Raw genomic sequence first — 20,165 nt, 5'->3', positions numbered from 1 at the left:
TGCTCCCTGGCTGTCAGAAGATACACAGAGCTTAGGAAACAGGAGGAGTAGCCATTCTTCTCCCCTGTCAAGTAAGGACATAATCACACTACTTTCACCAGGTTAGTGGCACAGACTATACTATTGCCTGGATCTCTGAATCTAAGTGCAAGAATATTTTCATTCTAGCTTGATGCTGTGGAATATAAATTCATTTGAAATTAATGTAAGCAAAACAAATTAAGATGGAAGCACCACTACAAGATAAAATTACATAAGAGATCCCAAATGATTTTGCTTTATTGGATTATCCTCTGTACTGTTTTTTTTTTTTTTTTTCTCCCATTGCTGGAACCAACTGAGAGTTGAGTGTGTGGATACAGAAAGAAAGATCTGTGGCTTTTGGCCAGTAGTAACATATCTAATTGAAATGTGGTTTCTTGAGCATGGCAAGTGTATTCATCTTAATTCTAACTTGATGTTATATATTCTGGTCTCACTTTGTGGGTTTAAACATTACTCTAGAAACAGTGAAAGAACATCTCGAATGACATCCTAAGTCTTAAATAGTGCAAGCCAAGATTCCTTGCCAAATTTCCCTCGCTCTCCCTGAAATAGCTTTTGCACTCCAGCACTGTGACAGGGGAAGTGAAATTGTTGGGGCGGTTTGCTCAATTAGTCTCAATTTGCAGTGGGGTACGCACATCCCACGTGCACAGTAAGACTCACTCAGACACCAGGTCTTCAGCAAGGGGGTGGTTATAAAATGCTTTCTTCATTTAGGTGTGGCTCATGTTTCTGGCAGTGTCAGTCCAATCATAGGCTGGCAGAATACTGAATTTAATGCAAAGGAATCCAAGCCTTGCTTCCTACGCAGCTCAAGTATGTATCAATTACTTAATTACACTGCTTTTGGAGTTTGCTTGGCAAGCAAGCTTGACATGACATCCACGGTCAGAGGTCTTGTCAACAGAATGAGCCAGATCTTACAGAATTCCAACTTTGTGGAGGGAAGGGGCTTTCATCTGTATTCTCAGTCCCACTTCTTCCTAAATCAGATGACGGCAGCCTGGCTACCAGAAAGGGGAAACTGTAGAGTAGCATGTTTGGGCCTATCTACATGGTTGTCACAAGGATGCACAGATGAGAAAAAGTGCTGTATCGTAGCTCAGCCTTATTAATGTTGCTTGATAATATATACTGACATACAGGTTGCCGAGTCTTATGACCCTTTATGTTACAGGTAAATGAATGGTGGGATCCTAAAGTTAAAGCCCCTCTGATTTACATCCCACTTGCCATACAGAGACATATGATAGGGAAGTGGCCCCAGAAAGACTACAGCTGTGAAAATCCCTTGAGTACCAGTCACATAGAACAATCACACAACAGGTGCCTAATTCCCACGTGCAACCTTACTTTGCCACTCTGCATAGCCCAAGCTTTATAAGAAGACAGTCCCTTGATTTGAGTTCTAAGGGCTAGAAAAAAAGAGGACAACTTAATACATCAGGGCAACCTGGCATTGTTAAGACCTGCTCACTTCTGTTGTGCTTTTGTATGATATATCCTAGAACCCTGCTAGTTTATTGTGGGATATTTTCTAGGATGCCTGCTTATAACCTTTGTCTTTCTGCAGTACATGGCACACCCTTATTTCTGTTTCTTTGGGGTTGATGAACTCAGGGTGGGAAGCAAATGCTTGGTGTCGTGAAAGTGTTGGGAGTGCTGTGGAGCTTTGCTTAAGGTGGGGATCTGAACTTAGCAGATGAAGACAAGGCCTTGCTGTGTGTGGCAGGCAGCTCAGCAAGTGGCCACACAAGTGGCCACAAAATCCTCAGCAAGCAGTGGCACACACTCAGGTAAGATTGGTGACCAGGTGTCCAACAGTGTACCAGCTCTGAGACACTCCCATGTCAAGGGATCTCAGCCTGGGCTTTTGGAGAGGAGAAGGGAGGCCTTAAAGGCAGGGCATCACCCGTCTCAGGAGGGAATGTAGGGAGCCCTAATCTCCTCTCATATCCACCAGAAGCATTTCTTCTTCACCTTCTTGCTTTTCCGCCGTACATCCTGTTTCTCCGGAACTTGGGCTTCTGCTGGGGACTTGGGTGGGGAAGGTGCTTCCTCAGCTGGTTCTGCCTCCTCCAGGTTCTGGAGGACCTCATGGAACCTGCCTTCCTGCTGCCGGAAGTCATACTCCACACTGGAAGACAGAGCAGAAGGAAAGAGAGTAACTTCAAAATGACACACATTAATGTGAGCATCCTATTACCCAGAGCACACATGAGTAGGTCCTCGGGATCAAGTACTGTGTCATTAGGGAGCAAGTGCCTGGGTGGCCTAGGGAGAGCTGAGCCATCTCTCAGACTCTCCTATTCCTCCCTATTGATTTAATGATACATCGTGGGGATATTGTCAAGTAAATGAAGCTCAGAGTGTCTCAGCATCCAGTAAATATTCGGTCTAGCTTCCTTCTCATCTTTGTTTAGTGATCTTCATCTCTAATGCTTGCTTTTGAACAGTATTCATGAAAACTAATTTATTAACATGTAAACAATATAAAGGCACACGTAAACCAACCAAGCTCAGGTTCCTCATCTGTAAAGCAGAAATAATAATGGCATCTAACTTTAATACCTTCTTTGAAATCAATATACGCAAAGTAAGATGGTGTCAGAGACATGCCCAGAGCAGTGCCTGGCATACTATAATCCTTCTGCATATGTTATCTCCTATTTCTGCATTAGCATCATTATTGACATGATTACCACTGGTACACTATACTCTTTGAATTATCTCCCAGTAATTTGTTTTAGAGAGCTTTACATATAAGGCTACCTTTCAGCATTCCTCCATACAGAGAGACTGAGATACTCCTCTGTAAGTAGACAACTTCTCCTTTCTCCTATTTTATATATGCATTTGGAGTCAATAAGGTACAGTCTATTTCATTGGTATCATGATGACTACTGAAAAGGTTTGTGAGGTAAACAGGAGGCCATATGGCACCAAGATTCCCAGAAGCCCCAAGATTTTGGAGTCAGCAAAGAACCTGGGCCAAGGGAAGGAGCCTGCTGTCCCCTCAGCCTCTTAGTGCCCAGAGAGGAAGTAAACATGTGTTGGGGACCCTTTGCTTTCCTCCCCACTGGTTAGCTTCTCCTGAACCCAGAGAACTGGGTTAGGAAGTATAGAACCTGTTAGGCAACCCTGCCCAGCCTGAGTCCTTGACAGTTCACTCCCCTTCCATTTTTGGGTGCACTTCAGTGCTAAGTGCTTGTCAGGTGTATCCTCAGAAGGTCCTCAGCTGAGAAGCTAGCATGGGAGAATTAGAAAATGGCAGAAATACAGTCATCAAAACAGAGCATGCCCTTTGTTTAGCTGGGGGTGAATGAAACACTGTGTAAGGAAGACAAAAGACCCCACATGGCTCTGGGATGTAGCATGACTGGCAGGGTCCTATATGCCCAGCAAGTGCTGAAAAGCAGCCATCACTAAAAGACCACCTGCCCTTGTCTGTAATACCCGTGTCACTTCCCAGAGCTTAAGATCAGAGTTAGCACTGCTGTAGAAGTAAATCACTATTGTCACATGTGAGAAAGCAAGCACAGAGTGCAGCATTGCCCTGTGCATTCTGGGATGGAAGAGACAGAAGCAGAAAGTGGCCTGTTGTGTAGCCAGCAGGAGGAGGTGTCAATAACCTTCCTCCAGATTCTCCTCTCCTTTTTGGACATCCTTGTCTTTCTGCTACTCTCTGGTTCTCTCTACAGGGACATACTCCTGGCAGGTTGACCTACATAATGGATGGAACACAGATTGTGTTTTTCAAAGCAAGGCTCCAGAGTGCATCAACTGCAAGTCATTTCCCCATTCTCAAGTAGCAGAGTGGTCCTCTGCTAAAGAAGTGTGATTCCCACAGGAAAAGGTAGAAAACAGGTGCGTGTTCAATATGCAGCACAGATTAGGCACCGCATGTTCACCCTGGCATTCAACCGAGATTGATTAAGTATTGTCCATAGGCCAGACCCGTCTCTAGATGCTGAGAAAGGAGTGACAGATAGATGAAATGTTTGGCCAGCTAGCACCAGCATTGCTAGATCAATAGCTTTGTGTCCCTAGTAAATGCTATCCCACATCATCAATAATTTGAGACCTTCTAGCCAAAGCCTGTGTTTTGCTAGTTCAGTCTTCAGAGGCATCTAAAACCACACCTTGAGTCCCATCTTCCCACTATTACCCAGTATTGCACCCTAGTTTGTCTTGGGTGGTGGAGCAGCTTCCTGTCCATATCACCTGTACCTGCTTCTCCCCTGAGGAAACTTGGGAGATAGATCCAGAGGCTAGAAACTGTCATCCCAGGCAACTGCTGCATTGCACCAAGAAAGGAGTTTATAGCAGCAAGTTGCAAGTTCTTATTTTCAGCCTCTGTGCCACTGGAGGCATGCATGCTTGGTTGATAAGAAACAGTCATATTCACAGTTCTTTTAGCTCCTGAAACAGCCTTGCATTATCTACTGTGAAGAAATCAATCTTCATTATAGAGTATAAGATGAAGCCAAAGGAAATGAGTAATACCTGCTCATGCTAAGACTCCATGCTGTGTGGTATAGAACATCCCATTCACCCATTCACCCATCCATCCACACATCATACATACATACATACTACATACATACATACATATATACATACATACACCTACCCATCCACCCACCTACCCACCTGCCCACCCACCCATCCATCCATATACCCACCACCCATCCATCCACCCACCCACCACCCATCCATCCATATATCCACCACCCATCCATCCACCCATCCACCCATCCATCCAGGCAGCCACTCTAGTGCTAAATTCCAGTGACTTGGCTAGTCAGACAAGGATACTGCCCCTGCAGAGAGCTTGCTTCTCAGCGTTTAAGACAGGTGATCCAAATATGTTTCCCACTTCTCAAGTAGCCCTTCTTTCCAGGTCTTTGCCCACGTGTTCCTACCAAGTTATCTGAACTGCCTACATTTCCCAATATTTACAAATATCTCTAAACCTACTAGAAAACACATTTCTGAGCGAGTCTAATCACGTACTCAGAAACGGCAGACCTGGGAAGGAAATACCTAGAAGACAGAATGTAAACCCTGTCTCCTCTTCTTGACGTGAAGCGCTACCCATCACAGAGGCTGAAACAAAGGGCTTTTGAGTTGAGTGCTCCTGGGTTTGAATGGAGGCCACATCATTTCTTGGCTGGCTGACCTTGGACAACTTTGTTTTATCCCCAGGACTCAGCCGTATGTGGGAGTTACAATAACAACCTAGCCACGAGGTAGTCATGGTAGTCATGCTAATGGAGGCTGTAATGGTGTATCAGGCTATGCTGCCTAGGTTGGGCAGTCTCCACCCACTCTGCTCTTCTTCACTGGGTGCTTTGTCTTCATCTCTTAGGGACAAATGTCTCACCTCCTCACCTGCACCTCCTGTGCTTCAGACATTGTATACCTTGCTCTTTACTCCTCCCCTCATGTACATTCAAGGAAGAATACATCGTTATGTTTCTATGGAAACACAGCAGGGTTCCGTTATAATCACTAGGATTTAGGGAGCTGCCCCTCCCCCATGTGTCTCCCCCACACTGGTCTTGACAGTTTAGAGGGGATTGAAAGTGACTTTCCTTTCAAGGCCAAGCAAATAGCAGAGTATTGAGAAGTGTGTGTGCTTTGGAAAGAAATTGATTAATGTTTTTTAGGCCAAAGCAATTTATTAACATAAAGGAAAATTGTCACTTTTCTTCTTATTCACCCTTTTGACAAACTACTGTTTAGTTTAGAGAGGAAAGGAGGGAGGGCATTTTGCTTTGGTGGCAGCTGGCTCATAAATGGGGAGGGGCCGTGCCCTGCCTCCCTCATCTGCCTTTCATCTCAAAGCTGAGTAGACAAGAAGAGATGACAGCGGGACCATGTTCATCAACCCCTCGAGAAGAGGAATAAATTGGCAACTTAGTTGTTTGTAAATTCTAGGGATGAACTCCCATGTTTGAGGCTTTGGTTTTGAGTCTGAGAAGAGCACTAATAACCTTGAAAGCCCTACCCCCCCTTCCTCTTGTCCTTCCAAACCTCACTCTGTACCATTACTACCGTCGTCCTCCACCTAATTCTATTCCATGCAGAATCCTAAAAAGAAAGCTGAACATTTCCAATCTAGTTTGGGCAGATTCCTTGAGGACTTTGAGCAATAAATATTAGGCAAGAAGTTGTTACAAAGTTGCATCCAGAACTAGAAGCACTATGATAGCCTAGATCTGTCAAGATGTGTGAAGGTCTTCCTGTGGAGGATGCATCTCCAGTTCCTGGGGTCTTTAGCGCCCTTGACATTCAAGGGCATGTCCAGGCATGCTGCCTCAGTACATTTAAAGAACAACTTGTGAGACAGATGACTTATCTATCTTCCACTATCATGGTGGATGCAAAGCAGAAAAATGTTCTAGGAAGTAGAGGGAGCCCTGTGCTAAGACGTCCCTGGTTGAAGTTACAGTAAGGAAAAGAGATGGCTCAGTGGTTAATAACATGCACTGCACTTGCAGAGGACTTGAGTTCAGTTCCCAGGCAGAATAGCTCACAACCACCTATAGATCTCCAACTCAGGGGACCCAATGTCTTCTTCTGGCAACCAAGGGCTTCCGCACTCACATGCACACACCCACACACAGAAACACACACACTTAAAAGTAAATATTTGAAAAATGTATAAATGCATGACCAAACAACACCCCTAGGCTCCTGATTTATCCTGGCTGGGTAAGCAGAAATTGAGGAAGCCAAAATAAAGTACAATTCTCAGAACAGAGAGCTTCATCCTAAGATGAAATATTCAAAAATAAAACAAATTCATAGAACCAAATTAAGAAACATGGGAGATTGGGGTAGGGGGCTTCCACTTTTATATAACATCTTCAGCTTTACAAAACTTCAAATATGTATTTTTATTTTATTATTAGGATGTCCTGGGAAGATGGAAGAATGTTAAGCCCACTTATCTGATAAGAAAGTTAGCAAAGAGAAATCATACTGGGAGCTATGATCAGATGTAAACCTAAACTTTGTGTCTAAGTCTGTAATTTAGATTTTTATAAGAGCAAATTCTGTACAGTAGGTGGATTGAGCAATAGAGAAGCATTTCTGGTTGTGTTCTGAAGGGCTGGAATGTCCAAGGTCAAAGCATTAGAGATTTAGTGTTTAGTGAGTGCCTGCTTCCTGTTTCATAGATGCCCATCTTCTCCCTTTGTCTTTAAGTGGTGCAAGGGCCCAGAAAGCTCTCTAGCATCTTTTCTACAAAGACACCATTCTTATTCATGAAGGCTGTATTCTCCCAATCCAATCATGTCCCACTTTCAAATTGCCATGAAATGTGACAGTAGGATTTAACATATGGATTCTGGAAGGCACAGATTTCTAGCCCATAGCATCTATCTGACTTCCTGATTTCTCATTACTTTGCTTTTTATCTCTAAAGTGGGAATATTTCCACATGAGGCTCATGCTCTGAGGAGAAGAAGCAATGAGTACCTTGACCCTGTTACATTTGGATATGTAGTAATTTAAATGTGAAATAATAATAATAATAATAATAATAATAATAATAATGATAATAATAATTGAAATAACTGTCATTTATGGAGGTAACTATATTCTAGACACCATATGACAAGATAACAAACCCTATCATAATTCTCATAATCCCATGAGATAAACAATATTATCTTCATTTACCAATTGAAGAAACTGAGGAATGTTCTTCCAGTGATTTGGGCCATGAATCTAATCCTAAAGATTATGCACCAGCATACACACTACACTGAAGGAACACAGTTCCATGTACTCATGTGAAAGCTGGATGGCAGAAGATATGTAGATGTTGGATAGGGTGCAAGCAAAGACTTAGGTCTCTGTGTGACCCCACAATCATCTGTGGAACAAGATTGCAGCTGGGCTGGGCCATGTGGGTGGTCCCTACACACTACCTGACCTATCTGGCAGTGAGCCAGTGTACCCAGAAAAGATGGTCCCTATTAGTGGACAATTTAGTTAAGATTATATATGGGCTCAGCGGTCATTAGTCTGCATCTTGGGTCTTAGGTACTGATATCCCTCCCCAGAGTGGCCCTAGGCACTCCTTTCTTAGAAAGTGAAGGTCTACACCGAGAGCAAGCTGGACTCAAGAGCATTTTCCTGGAGGTAGAAACCTCCAGATGCATCTCTGTTCCTTTCCTAACTCTCCTGGGAGCACACTGTAGTCCCTCTCCACCCAACAAGGGTGTACTAACATGTGATTTAGCCTCGTGCAGCTTTCCTTTACAGAGAATCAGCTGTGGGAATTGGTGGGTCTAGGGAGGGCCATTTGCCCTAGGGAGGACAAATCTTATCACTTTAAGAGAACAATCAAAATTTGGGAAAATAGCCTTAGTGTGTATTCCCCCCAAACACCACTACCGATCCAAAGGGTGGTGTTCTTCCAACTTTCCATGTCTGTTTTGCTTATTAATTATAGGTTATAAATTTGGGCACTATAACTTGGAACCATTTCCAACTGTTAAACATAGCCCTTCTCTTATGGCATCTACCTAATGATGAGTCCTGGGGGGATCACAGAATGTTCTCTGGGCACACTGAAAAACAGAGCCAAACTGTAGAGCCATATAGACCCCATGATGAGAAGCTTTCTGAGCTCTCTGGAAGGATCTGCCATTACTTAGAAATATAACACAGGTATTAACTGATGAAGCAAAGTCAAAAGGAACTAGGAGACAGGAAAGCCTTCTGCAAGTAGGGACAGATGTTAACTAGTCTAACTAGGTTCTTGGGCAACTCAACATCTCCAAGGCTCAGTTTCCTTATCTTTCAGAGCCGTCTGGCTCTGAAATAAGATGACTCACCCACACACAGTATTTATTTAGCAAAAATACCTGGCACCATGACTTGTTTAATGGATGTTAATGATTTCTCTATGAACTTGACAAAGAAGTAAAGGCTCGGTCACAGTGTTGTCATTTGTGGCTTGTGTCCCTACAGTACCCTCTTGTTATTCCTGTGTGATACTCAATGTGCTTGACTTTATATTTATGGCATGTTTTAGCCTCCTTAGCTATTAATGCATTAAAGTAGGCTTCACTTTTTATTGCAGATAAATTGCTGTTGCTGTAAATCTTCCTCCTTTCCCCTTACACTCTTAGAAGAAAGATAAGCTACCAAAAGAGGCAGGGAGTAAGGACAAATAAATGACTTGGATATCAACCTGTCAGCCTCTATGAAATTGCCACCTGTACCCCAAAGAGAGTATTTAAGCTATGCTTGTGGCCAGTTGCTGCTGATGCTAGATGGCGTTCAGGGTCATACTCATATTGAGATAGTGTGGTCCAGTCTATACTGGAATTTAACGAGGGCTAGAGATGCACCTGTGATTACCAGAAAGGACAACTCTACTGTATACTTTAGAAATGCCTGCCTGCACTGCCCCTCTCCCCTGCCTCCAAGATCTCAACACTGTCCGGAGAGCAGAAGGCTGTAGTTCTGTTTACCTGTCTCCATGCTGGGAGAGCATGAGCAACAGACAAAAGGAAAAAAAATACTAAATAATTTAAGGGGAGTGTTGGTTGCTAAACCCACAGGGCTGGAGCATACTGCAGTATCTAAAGAAATGCCTTTTTCTCAGATTAGGTAATAGCATTAAGTGACAGGCAAGATGGGGGCCCTGTGGCCAAACAGCTTAACCACAGAAAGAAACTCAAGGAGGGGCTCAGGGTACCACCAACCACATGACCTCAGGCAGCTCACTGGCTCTCCCAGGCTCTCTTTGCTCTTGTATAATGAAGGCCTCAATTTCTCCCCCTGCAGGGTGCACAGCTGTGAGGCTGTGACCTATGTCCCAGGAAGCCTCTTTGTCATGTACTGTCACTATCAAAACCAAGAGGAGAAAGGCCCCTAGAAAAAGAGTGCTAGGTACAAAAGAAAGCTCCTGCAGGGGACCTCCTTTTGAATATCTGCCCAGTTCTAAGTGTGCTTCAGAAAGGTTTTACCAGTGGAGATGTCTGTAATGAGAGTAACAGAATTAAAGCATCCGCTGTGGAGTTTGAAGAGCTTAGGGGGTTGTGGAAGCTTCCTGTGTGGCACTTCTCATTGTGTGTTCCTTGGTTAGCACAAAGGGTGATCACACCCCTCCCCTGAAGGAAAGCCATGGTTGTGAAGGTCAGTGCTTTTGTCACACCCACTGGTCAGGTAACTGCTGTGAATTCTCTAGGATTTTGTAGAGGGCAGTGCTAGCCTTTGGGCTCTTTGCTGAGAAGCAGGCTTGGGCTTTCTTGCTCTTAACTTTAATAACAGGAGAAATGTCAGCCTGGATTGCCCATGGTTCCTCATCCCAGATGGAAGACTTCAGATGATTCCCCTGAGCCATGTGTAATGCAAGCTAGAGCCCCACAGCAGCTTCACAAAGAAGCTTAGGAAGATAAGGCTCATTCTAAGAACAATACCCACCCCCTCCTCCTCTCCTGTCTATCTCCATCCTGGAGGTCTATATGTAACCATTTAACTCTCAAATCAAGACCAAGCAGAAGGGTAACTCAGCCTCCCAAGGATGTATGACAAAGAAATACTAGTTTTTCTGAGCTATTTTATGAGTTCAATTCCATTCACAGATAGGCTATCCTAAAAATCTAGCATTTCCTCTTTTTTAAGGTTCCCAATCTCACCTTGTTCAGAGATCCTCAAACTTTCCAAAGAACTTGTTACAACTCCCTCAGAGGGAATAGAGTGGGGAATGAACCCATCATATATAGAGAGTTGGGTTCTGAAGCAGGTAGGCCATGGTCATGTTCTGAGGAGGGGCTCAGGGTACCCCACTCAGGGGATGTAAATTTTGTGCAAAGGCTTAGAATATTGTTGATTGAGTAGAACTCAGCAATGAGACAACTTTTATCAAGTCCTAACAGTCATCAAAGGGGTTTGGCCTTTGAAAACAAGGTGCTCTGGAATCTGCCTTGCAGGGGTGAGTCATAACTCAGTACTGAGACTGCTATTTTAAGGACTGGTACCAAAACAATTGTAAGCAAGCATCTTTTTTCAGCCTTGCTTGCTTAATTTGAGGATGGTACAAATGCCAGGTTCTGCTACAGCCCCAGTTTCCTCATCTGTAGAATGGGGACACTTTAATGTATCCTTTATATTATAGTGTGTGTGTGGGGGGGTTGACATTGTGCCCTGTAAATAATAAAAGCTGTGGCTCACTTACTAGTAACTCTTATTTCTTTCCCTTAAATTTCTTCTAAGTAGATACCTGTACTCACCTGCTCAAGTTACAAAAGTGGTCAAATAAGGTCTGCCAATCAGATCTTCAATGAGATAAGCAGAATTTCTATATTATACAAGTTTAATATGAAATGTCAGGGTCCTATGGTCACTGATCTAAGGACCAGAAATTTCATGGCTTGAAAAAATATCATGATTCTCACTCTTCTTGTTCTGGCGGCCGAAGTCATCCAGTACTATAAGTAAAGGTGTGAACTACAGAAGCTCTGTGAGGAGACATGTCACCTCCCCACTCTAGCTTTGGGAACCACACACATTACTAGGCATGTGAACACTGACTCTGTCACTATGTCTCCTCTACTGACTCTCCACTCTCTTTATCCTCACAGTGACCTCTGTGTGACACTCAAGCCACCCCGGTAATTTTCCCCATCCCAAGACTTTAACTTGGTCACACTTATGAAGTTCCTTCCACCAGATAGAGTTACATCTTCCCAGGGTCCAGGAATTACAATGTAGACATCTGGGGCATCTGCTCATCACCCTGGCAAGCTGGCATCTCTAATGCTTAGAGAACATCAAGATTACCTAGATGCTAGAGCAAGGGGACTTTGGCCTAAAGGAGTTTTCTGGCTGTCTGCATTCGAGTCTTCCCTTCCTTCCAGAGCTGGCACAAAAGTCCTGAATGGTAATGCTAGATGGCCCTGAAGAACAGGATCTCAATGTCCTGTGAAAGTGCAGGACCGTCTGAGTCATCTGAGGAAGATTTGATTAGGTTCCATCTCATTGAGAGTATACAGTGTTCCAAGTATTTTAAATTGACAATCCATGGGCTACATCCAGTCTTTATTGGATTCCGCTCAAAGGACCTGCTATGTAGAAGTCCTTCATTCCTAATAGGAACATTTGATTATTACAACCTCCCCAAGCCCCCATTCAAAGTGGGGTTGCACACAAATGACAATGATGACTTTATTCTTGAATGATCTACACAGCTGTCTCAAGGCCTCCATTACTTTTAACTCTTCACCTCACATCAATACAGTCATTTTTTTTTTTTTTTATTTTTCCTCATGAGCATCAATTAAGTACCAACTGTGAGCATCAATTACGTACACACTGGACTGGATTCATGGTTTAGGAGAGGAATGAGCATGCCATCGGGGCCTTTTTTGAGTCTTTGGGGGGAAGAACTGCATTTCCTGGCAAGATAAACAAATACATTGACAAAGAATCAAGGAGGTACTCCTGAAAATCGAGGTGACACACACACCTGAGGCTTGAGCACACAGCTAAGCGGTCTTTGTGTCTGGAGAGGAGCTGGAGACACTGCAGGTGAAAGGCTTTAACATCATGTTCCAAGGGCCTTGAAAAGCCAGCTAAAGGAAAGGTGAGCCAGGACAAGGTTGTTTAGCAGGGGAGTAACATGACCAGATTCTATTGAAACAAAAACCAGCTTTGAGGTGACTGAACTTCGTGGTAAGGAATTTTACTTAGCCAGAGTAGAGGGACTGACATGTGAGAACAAGATTTACTAAGGAGAATTTTAACAGCTAAATGGGTGTATATTGTAAAGTAAATGAACAAGAGTAAATGACAAAGGGAGTCTTTGCAGAGTCCTCACACAACTAATGGTGCTGAGCTAGGCAGTGTGGGAAGGGAGCTAATTTTCTAAGGGAAAATTGAAGAGTATGACATGAACCTGGGGTGTCACTGTGACTCAGAACCATATCCCAGGGTTGTCCATGTGTTAGAAGTTTGGCTGCAAGGTGATAGTATTAGGGGCTACTGTGGGTCTTTAGTAGGTGGGGCCCTATGAGAGATCATTAGGTCATTGGGAGGTTATCCTTGAAAATGGTTATGAACTGAAGTCTCAAACCCTCTTTGCTTCCTTGTTTGTGATGTAAGTGGCTTGCTTCAGGTTGGATTTCTGCTGGGATGTGCTGCCATACTTGAGGCTGAAAGCAATGGGACTGCCAAGTTTGGACTGAAACCTTTAGAACCATGAGCTAAATAACCTTTTAACTTTTTATAAGTTAGTTGTCTCAGGTATTTGGTGATAGAAACAGGGAACTGATAGAGGTTAAGCCTTACATATCAGTGGTTAGTTGAAAACCGTGTGTGTGTGTGTGTGTGTGTGTGTGTGTGTGTGTGTGTGTGTGTGGGTAAAACATACATAGACCTACATTTTTCAAAAAATAGGTAAGGAAAAGTGTGACTTAAAGTCCATGATTGCCACTGAAGGAATGGGAAGAGGCTGGAATTAGACATTGAATAGACAGCCACCCATTTCCCTGTTCACCACTCTAATGCCCTTTAAACATTACATGGCCAGCATTTCTATTGACCCACAAGCTCACAGATTATTCCCATTTCCTATGGAATATGCTTGGATGGGAGATGGATGCCAACCCCTGCGGGGGGGGGGGGGTAAATCTTACTAAATCTTACTATTTTCCCCGAAAATGTTGGAGGCATTTTACAACTTAAATCAAGTAGATTTTTTTTCCCCTGAGAGCTAGATCCAGAAAAATAAGTACATGAACCATATAACCAAAGTCCTCCAAAGAGGCTCTGCTGACTCTTTTTAGAGTGAGTGTGATGATGAAATTCAGGCAGATGTGGCTGGAGGATCAGGGGACAACATGAGGAAACGGATGTGTCTCCTAGAGATGACCTGCTGTTGAGAAGAAAAGGGGGCTGAATTGTTTGCTAGACGTCAATCAGAGATTTTCCTCTTTTGTGGTTACACACACACACACACACACACACACAATGGCCTTGACCCAGCAGCAATGCCCCTGCCTCTGTCTAACCCTTCCTCTGTCTAACAAATGCTGGGATTACAGGCATGTCCTACTGTACCATAATATCCTTGTTGTTTTTGTGAGATTCTCCTACACCCACTTCACAATTTTTTACTTAAGATTTTCTGTTCAAAATTAGTCTACTTTTTAAATTTAAACAAGTATATAAAACAAACAAGATAATTTTAGAAATGGAGACCTGTATCATTCCTCATGAATATTTAAGAGGATTACTTTTACAAGTTAAAAGCTTCAACAAAAAATGCTTAAAATTACTACAACCTGGCTAGATACTGTTGCTTGCCCATGGCTATGAACCTGAGATCTGTTACCTCTTTGCAAAGAAATGTGATAAGCAAGCACTAGGAAGGGCTGAAAGATGCTGTGGCAAGGAGCACAGATTTTTCCTTCTAGGTAATCAGAAGAATTGAAATAAAATTGAAAAGAGAACAAGTTTCTCACTAAGTAATTCCCTGTTATTTAATCTTGGGAACCACCAGTGGCATTCATGGAACCCCCTTGGGTAAATTGACCTGGGATTAAAGCTAACAAGAGCAAATGGAGACTGAACAGGCTAGAAGCAGCTTAAGATAGGATAAAGCCAACTCCCACCCCTCCCCTGGGAGTTTAGTTAGAAAATACACATAGTGCTGGGGACAAAGCTCAGTGGTCCTGTGCTTGCCTAGTACTGTAAAGCCCTATATCTACTCTTCAGTACTGCAAAACAAGACCCCACCCCACCCATCGAAAAAACAAAACAAGACAACCCCCCACCAAAAGAAAAATGACCTTGAAGTCATTCTCCTTGGCACATTGAACCTCTGGAAGCCCCAGAGAGCCCTACCCAGTCTTTAGGCATCAATAGTGATGATGTACTCCTTGATGGTTTATCAAGATATTCCTGGCAAGAGGAGGGAGCCAAGGAGGCTTGGGGGTCAATGAGAATGAGATGCTTAGAACCAGTGACCTCAACATCTTGACAGGAGCAGAAAGCATAGCCATGGCCCATGGCTGATGAGGTGAGGCCTGTGGGCAACACCACTTAGCAAACCTTATGTGTTGCTAACTTAGCAGCCTCTCTGGGGAAGAAAAGCTAGTAGGCAATCCATCATGTACCATGTGCTTTATGTACAGTGACAGGCACTGGACCCATCCGTCATCAAGGAGAGAGACCACAGCCTGCGGAAGAGTATTTCACATCACTTGCTCATTAGCTTCTAAGGTTTGACTTTCCAGGACACAACACAAGTTTGAAGTCATTTGAATTTTTTTTTCTTAAATGACAACTCTCATCTCACTGTTGCCATGACAGGGATGATGTTCTGATCTTTTTTGCTTTCATCAAATTAATTGCCCATTCCTTTGCAGTGATTTAGAAGCAAGGATACAGATACTGTCGGGCTTTGAATGGCAACAAGGGCTGGATGTTTTGTAGGACAGATACAAACAATGCATGCTGGGGAAGAATGGGAAGAGAGCATGAAAGTGTGCGATGCCAGCTGGGATGTAACTCCCCTTAGAATGCTTGCTTGGGGTCTTTGAAGCAAGTGTTAAGGAAACACAAACATTCTCAGACCCTGGAAAGTCACAATTTTGCCAAATATTGTCACTGTTAATTCAGTTTAGAATAACAAAATGTCAGAACTACAAGGCACCACTGGGATCATTAAAGCCTCTCATTTCTCCAGTGAGGAAACCCAGAAGCCAGGCATGACTTGTTTAGGAGAAGGTCATGAAATTGGCTTTAGACTGGGAAATAATCACATGCTTCTTTTACTAATATTGGTCATATTAAAAAAGAAAATCACTGAAATTAACAGAAAATGCATCACCTGGGTGCTTGAAGGAATTCTGTCCTAAATGTAAGTTGAAGTTAGTCTAAATCAATTCTTCCTGTTTCTGATGAACAGTTTTTTTTTTATCCTGCTTTGCTGTCTAGACATGTAATAATTTTGTACTTTTGGTGATTAGGAAATTTGCTTAAGATGAAAGATTAAAAATAAAGAACAGCAACTGATGAGACTTCCTGCTTCACTTTCCAGTTCTACAGGCCTTTCTCTAGAATCCTCCCTTCTGGAGAGGCTATTGATTTGAGATGTGAAGAAGGCCTGCTTTTCGCTTTGTGAGGACTTTGTAAGTAGTCTGGAGTCTCCTGTTATCTGGTGTAGACATGTGATCTTCCATGTAGGGAGCTAACAAGCCAATGAGAAGATGCTCAGGGTCCTGCCTACGTGGAAGCACTGGTTGGTGTCCAGGTTTCTTAGCATGAGATCTCAGGCCACTACAGAGAGGAGAGAAGGAAATGCTCTGAGAGAAAATGGGCAGCCTGGTGGAGCAGTGGTTTGTTCAGGCCTTTGCTGTCTCTTTCCAAAGAGAAATCCCATGCAGAAAACAAAACCATCCTCTTTTGTCCAACAAAATTAGATGTCATCAACTAAAATGAGTGCTCTGGCTGTATTTCCAGGGTGCTGCCAAGTGGGCCTCTGGGCAAGGAGATTACTGATCTTTCCAGAAATAACAACAATGCACCTTCAGGTGTGTGCAGATGTCTGCAGTCTCCAAGTACATTCACAGACATTGTGTCAGTTGCTTTCCTGGCAAGTCTGAATAGAAGTCACTATGCCTACTCTCCATTCAAGGAAACTGAGTCCCAGACAAAAGGGTTGGTGTCAGATTTGGGAATTCAAATACCGGTCTCATAATTGTTTTTGCTGAAGCTTTGTCTTGCACTAGGAAGAAATAGTGTATTTACTGATAGTAGTTGAAGACGTGGTATAGATTGAGTTTAGAGAAGAGGCAGTGCGATAGGGTAACTAGGATTAGAGTTACTATTGGGTATGAGTCCCAATCATGGCCCCTTCTGCTCTGAAGATGTTCTGCATGAGTTGGGCAAACCTCTAAACTTTCTGAATTCCTCTCCCCATCTTCTGACAATGAATTGAAATGAGATGCAGATGTGTATGCAGAGGTGGATGGGTACCTGCTCTCCTGGTTACCTATTGCATCAGAGGATTGCTCCTAGACCTTGTGGGTAAGAAATAAAACAGTCCCTGCTTTGGTACCAGATAAAGAATTGCACAAACACCTTCCATCTTAAGGCTCAGGCACTTGTCTCTGCCTCTCCCAGCTCCCTGTACCTGGGACATTTTGCTAGTGTGTTCTGTGGACCTGAGGCTTTCTGCTCTGCAGAGCAGGTCACAGTTTGGGTTGATACCTGTATATGATGCACGCCGTGTTCTGACAGGTGCTGCAGTTGTTGAGATCTTGGCCTGTCCGATAAAAGTTCCGCCTAGAAGACAGAACAGGTTGAGGATAAATGCATAGGCAAATGCCACATGAGATATGCATTCTGTCAAGTCAGTCTATGATCTTAGTTCCCACAGCTCAGCATTCATGATGTCCCCAAGATACATGAAGATGCAAGGATGATGATGAATGAGTTTGTAATAATGGAACCTCCCATTTCTGGGATGCTTGGTATGCTTTTAATCACTTTCAAATATGTGTTTTTCCTGATCTTGATCCTGAAAGATGAGGAATTTTTCACGTGAGTGAATATGGGGACTCCTGATCCCTGGGCTTTGGTGTTTCTCTGTCAGCACAGTCTCCTAAAGCGGTCTGGGTTGATTCCTACTAGCCACCTCCAGCTAGTTAATCTCTTTCCAACCTTGTTAGATAAGTTTCAACCATTGCCTTCTCTTGGTATTTAGAGCCTTTCTAGAGGGGTGATCACTCTGTGCCTCAACAAATATGGCATGATGTCCTCCACACCACTGCTGAGTCCATCACTTGGACAGTATGCTCTGACTTTCTTCTATCAGAATTTTGGCCTCCTTTTCACTAACTGAGTTGTCAGTGTCAGCCTAGACCAAGTCATCAAAGTAGTCAGTAGAGAGGAAGCCCAGCTTAGGGGTTCCCTTAAGACTTTTGGGACAAACACATGTGAAACTAAAGCAATGCAAATTTGTTAACTCACTCAGAGGACAGGAAGACATTGCTTGCTGTTATTCTCCACCACCGCCACCGTTTACTAGACCCTCATCTCTATAAGCCTTTTTGTTTTTTGATCCTAGACTTCATTAGTCCCTTTCCCCAACCAGCTAAATCCTGAAAACAGTAGTGAGTTAACCATGGGCATCTATCCAGAGCTGCCAAACAGAGGATTATCAAAACCCAGGCAGAGCAGAAGAAGGGCATTAGTTATCATCTGGGCAAACAACATTTGGATGATGCTTTTTGCAGTGACCTGTGCTCTCACTCTGCCCCTCTCAGCAAATGACTTCACTCGGAGGTTTTTAATATAAAGAGGTTCACCTTACCCTTCAGTGAGAGCACGAGCTTTCTCCAGATCTTGAATCACATTCAATAGGACTTTAATTTTCTCTTGGTTTGAATGCAGCGATTCCTCCACTGATTGCAGCCGGCCTTGGAGGTCACATAGTTCGCCCTGTGCCAGGTGACTGTGATTACTCCCACTGAGCTCCCTGCTGCTCTGAGGCTTGTACTCATGCCTTGGAAGGGAGGAAGGGAGGTGCTCACTTCCCAGGCCAGTCTGAAGATCTGGGATGTCTGACTGGCTGGGAAGCTTTGCCACATGCTCCCAACATACAGGGGTAGACTTGGATGCACTGCTACTTTTGAGTGATTCCAGGTCCTGGTGATTGTCACTGGATGCTGGGCAATCAGAGACTCTTCCCAAGTGGGCTAGCTGGCTATGGGAGCCTGTCTCAGAGGAGCTGTGAGTCCGTGATGGTGAGGGAACACACATCTTCTTTGACTGAGATGACAGAAGGCCAATGTCTTTGTTTTCAGGATTATCTTTGGGCAAAAGCAATTCAGGTGTGAGTTTTCCTGCGCCTGGGGTGTTGTTGGCACTGCCGTTGGCGTTTAAGCAGGAGGGGAATCTTTCTGGATCTGATATCGGCACTCTTTGCCCATCCCCTGGACACATGGTGACCAAAGTGGGTATGGAGTTGCTTTCTTTTGCTGAGCTTTCTGTGCTGAAAGTCGGCTCTCTAGTTTCCCAGGTTGGACTATGACAAATATCGTCCGGAACCTGAATGGCAGCTGTTGCTTTCTCTGAGGACCTCCAAGTTCCAGATTCCAAGCAGAAGCTAACAGGCCCATTGCTTTGTACCTTGGACATCCTAGGGAGAAATGGGTGGGGCATTTTGAGTCTTCGAGGCCCATCCTCAAGATGCTGAGCCAGCCTCAGGAAGGCAAGGTCAGATGACACAACATCCTGTTCAGAGAGGTTGCCATTGACCTGGATGGCACTTGGGGATGCGGTTGGCATTTCTACCAGGGACTTGCTAGTCGTGAGTTTCTTCCTTTTAAAAACTGGGAAATGCTTCCTGAGACTGGGGGAGGTCTGGATAGAGATGCTGCGAAAGCCTCCTGCCTTGTGGGACCTAGGGAAAGACAGCGAGTAGGTGGTAGGGTGATGGTGTTGGGATGCTTGTGTCTTCCCCATTAGACTCGGGTCCTCAGGAGTTTGGGTATCAACCTCAGTCACTCCAGTTGGACTCTTAGTGTTCCCATCTTCCTTGAATCGCACTTGCTGTGATTTGCTCCTGCGGTGGTGTGGTTGTTTCACAAGCTCCACAGACTCAAGACTGCTTCGCTTCAGGAGCACAGGCCTCACTTTCATACTTTGCTGGGCCATCGAGTCTCAGTAAGAGGGAGAAGAACAACACACTTGTCCTGGGCACATCTCCCTTAGGTCTTTAATGCAGTTTCTAATGATGGAGACAAGGAGAATGGCCAAGAAGGATGGAGTGATCCGCTCTTCTTAATGCAGGAAGCCCTGCCGGCCATCCCCAGCCTGACTGTGCTACTTAGGAGCTGTCTGGAATGCTTCCTCTACAGTTGAAATATTATGTCACTGTAGTCATAATCACCGAGTAGATAATCAGTTGAGTTCGGCTAATTATGAAACGTCTGACCTACAAAGAGAACTGATGGGCTTGTCTATCAGTGGATTCCAAGAAACAGTTCTGATCCTAGAAGAATCTCACTGTCTTGAACAAAAAGACAACAAAAGTACCATTTAGGGGATAGTGCCACACTTGGAATGTGTGAATTCTGAAA

The 20,165-nt window shown here is 43.9% G+C and overlaps 2 protein-coding genes across 2 annotated transcripts in view; one reads left to right on the top strand and one right to left on the bottom strand.

The window, feature by feature from the left end:
* The window catches only part of Dock2 (dedicator of cytokinesis 2), a 377,575-nt gene that overhangs the window by 182,518 nt on the left and 174,892 nt on the right, over nucleotides 1–20,165 (top strand). The window lies entirely within an intron of this gene.
* On the bottom strand, nucleotides 1,996–19,740 carry Insyn2b (inhibitory synaptic factor family member 2B). The gene is made up of 3 exons (XM_027425213.2): nucleotides 18,395–19,740; nucleotides 17,290–17,364; nucleotides 1,996–2,182 (listed from the first exon to the last, which is right to left on the bottom strand). The coding sequence occupies exons 1-3, from the start codon at nucleotides 19,738–19,740 to the stop codon at nucleotides 1,996–1,998; spliced, it is 1,608 nt and encodes a 535-aa protein (XP_027281014.1).

Source organism: Cricetulus griseus, chromosome 7 (genome assembly GCF_003668045.3).
Source record: "Cricetulus griseus strain 17A/GY chromosome 7, alternate assembly CriGri-PICRH-1.0, whole genome shotgun sequence".
NCBI classification, from domain to species: Eukaryota; Metazoa; Chordata; class Mammalia; order Rodentia; family Cricetidae; genus Cricetulus; species Cricetulus griseus.
Note: the sequence above shows the minus strand (reverse complement) of the source record. Positions and strands in the feature narration are given on the sequence as shown.

What these genes read in the sequence shown, in the direction of transcription:
- Insyn2b (XM_027425213.2), bottom strand. Translation starts at nt 19,740, where the DNA reads ATGGCCCAGCAAAGTATGAAAGTGAGGCCTGTGCTCCTGAAGCGAAGC. An exon ending in GCTCGTGCTCTCACTGAAGG is followed by an intron (nt 17,365 to 18,394) that starts GTAAGGTGAACC and finishes TCTGTCTTCTAG; the next exon opens with GCGGAACTTTTATCGGACAG. An exon ending in ACGGCGTGCATCATATACAG is followed by an intron (nt 2,183 to 17,289) that starts GTATCAACCCAA and finishes TCTGTCTTCCAG; the next exon opens with TGTGGAGTATGACTTCCGGC.